The 1,000-nt window shown below is 31.2% G+C and overlaps 1 protein-coding gene across 1 annotated transcript; it reads right to left on the reverse strand.

Annotated features, from left to right (window-relative positions):
• Positions 1–4: 4 nt before the first annotated feature.
• Positions 5–759, reverse strand: Tsp_15794 (putative protein tag-76; the record flags this gene model as incomplete). The annotated part of the gene is made up of 3 exons (XM_003368136.1): positions 5–303; positions 376–569; positions 635–759. Coding segments are annotated over 3 exons (618 nt in total), but the record flags the coding sequence as incomplete, so codon positions are not given.
• Positions 760–1,000: the final 241 nt, after the last annotated feature.

The following is a 1,000-nucleotide window of genomic DNA, read 5'->3' on the forward strand; positions in this document are numbered from 1 at the left end:
CTACAGCTGATGGATGAACCACTTCCACACCAATTACCAATACATTATTCTTATACAAATAATTATCCAAACTAAACAAAAAGCTTCCATTCAAGAATTTTTCATACGCATTCATAAATTCAATATCATACATTTCATCTTCTAGTAATTTTGTATTGATGCCACCAATTTTCATATTTATTTTCATCGCAATATTTAACATCGTCGAATAACTCTTCTTTATTGCTACATCACTTATTGTTTTCGGTAATACACACTGAGTGACCAATCCAAAAGTGATATCACCACAAGATTTCACTTGAGCTTAAAAAAGGTAAAAATACATTCAGCATTAATAAAATAAATTTCATCATATAACAACAAAACAATCATTACCATATTGTTCAGATGAAAATAACGCAACAAATACCAAATCACATTTTATTCCATCTCTGTCACATTTGTCAGCAATACGTTTGAATACCATTTCTACGGTATCATTTTTCCGCGCTTGTTCATAAAATTTTGGGCTGTCCGGCATTTCAATTCCTGTACTACGACATGTTCTGACAATTTGCAGGCAAAATTCCCTAAAAATCAAGCAAATAATCAACAAAGCTAATATGATTTATTAATGAAATTTTGCAATACTCACTGTAACATTGATGCTTTATGTGGTGGTAGAAACGATACAAATCCCAATGATTCACAATAAGCAGATTCAAAAAATTTAAATTCATTCGAATTCCATGCTCCATCTTTTGGTGTAAGAATTATTTGCTAAACATATGAGAAAATTATGAAACAATATTTTTCAAAATGAATGATATGAATAATTATAATTACACGTCCTCCATTTCTTTACCATATTCCACCTAGCGAGCAGACTCGTCATCAACAATCTTGGTCCGCTTAATTGACGCCAAACTTTTCAAAATGGATCACTATGAATTGATTCTGACCTGGCATACACTTTAAATTCCAGAGAACGCTGCCAAGCAAACTAATATACATTATTCAT

This window comes from Trichinella spiralis, assembly GCF_000181795.1.
Source record: "Trichinella spiralis strain ISS 195 chromosome Unknown Scfld3034, whole genome shotgun sequence".
NCBI classification, from domain to species: Eukaryota; Metazoa; Nematoda; class Enoplea; order Trichinellida; family Trichinellidae; genus Trichinella; species Trichinella spiralis.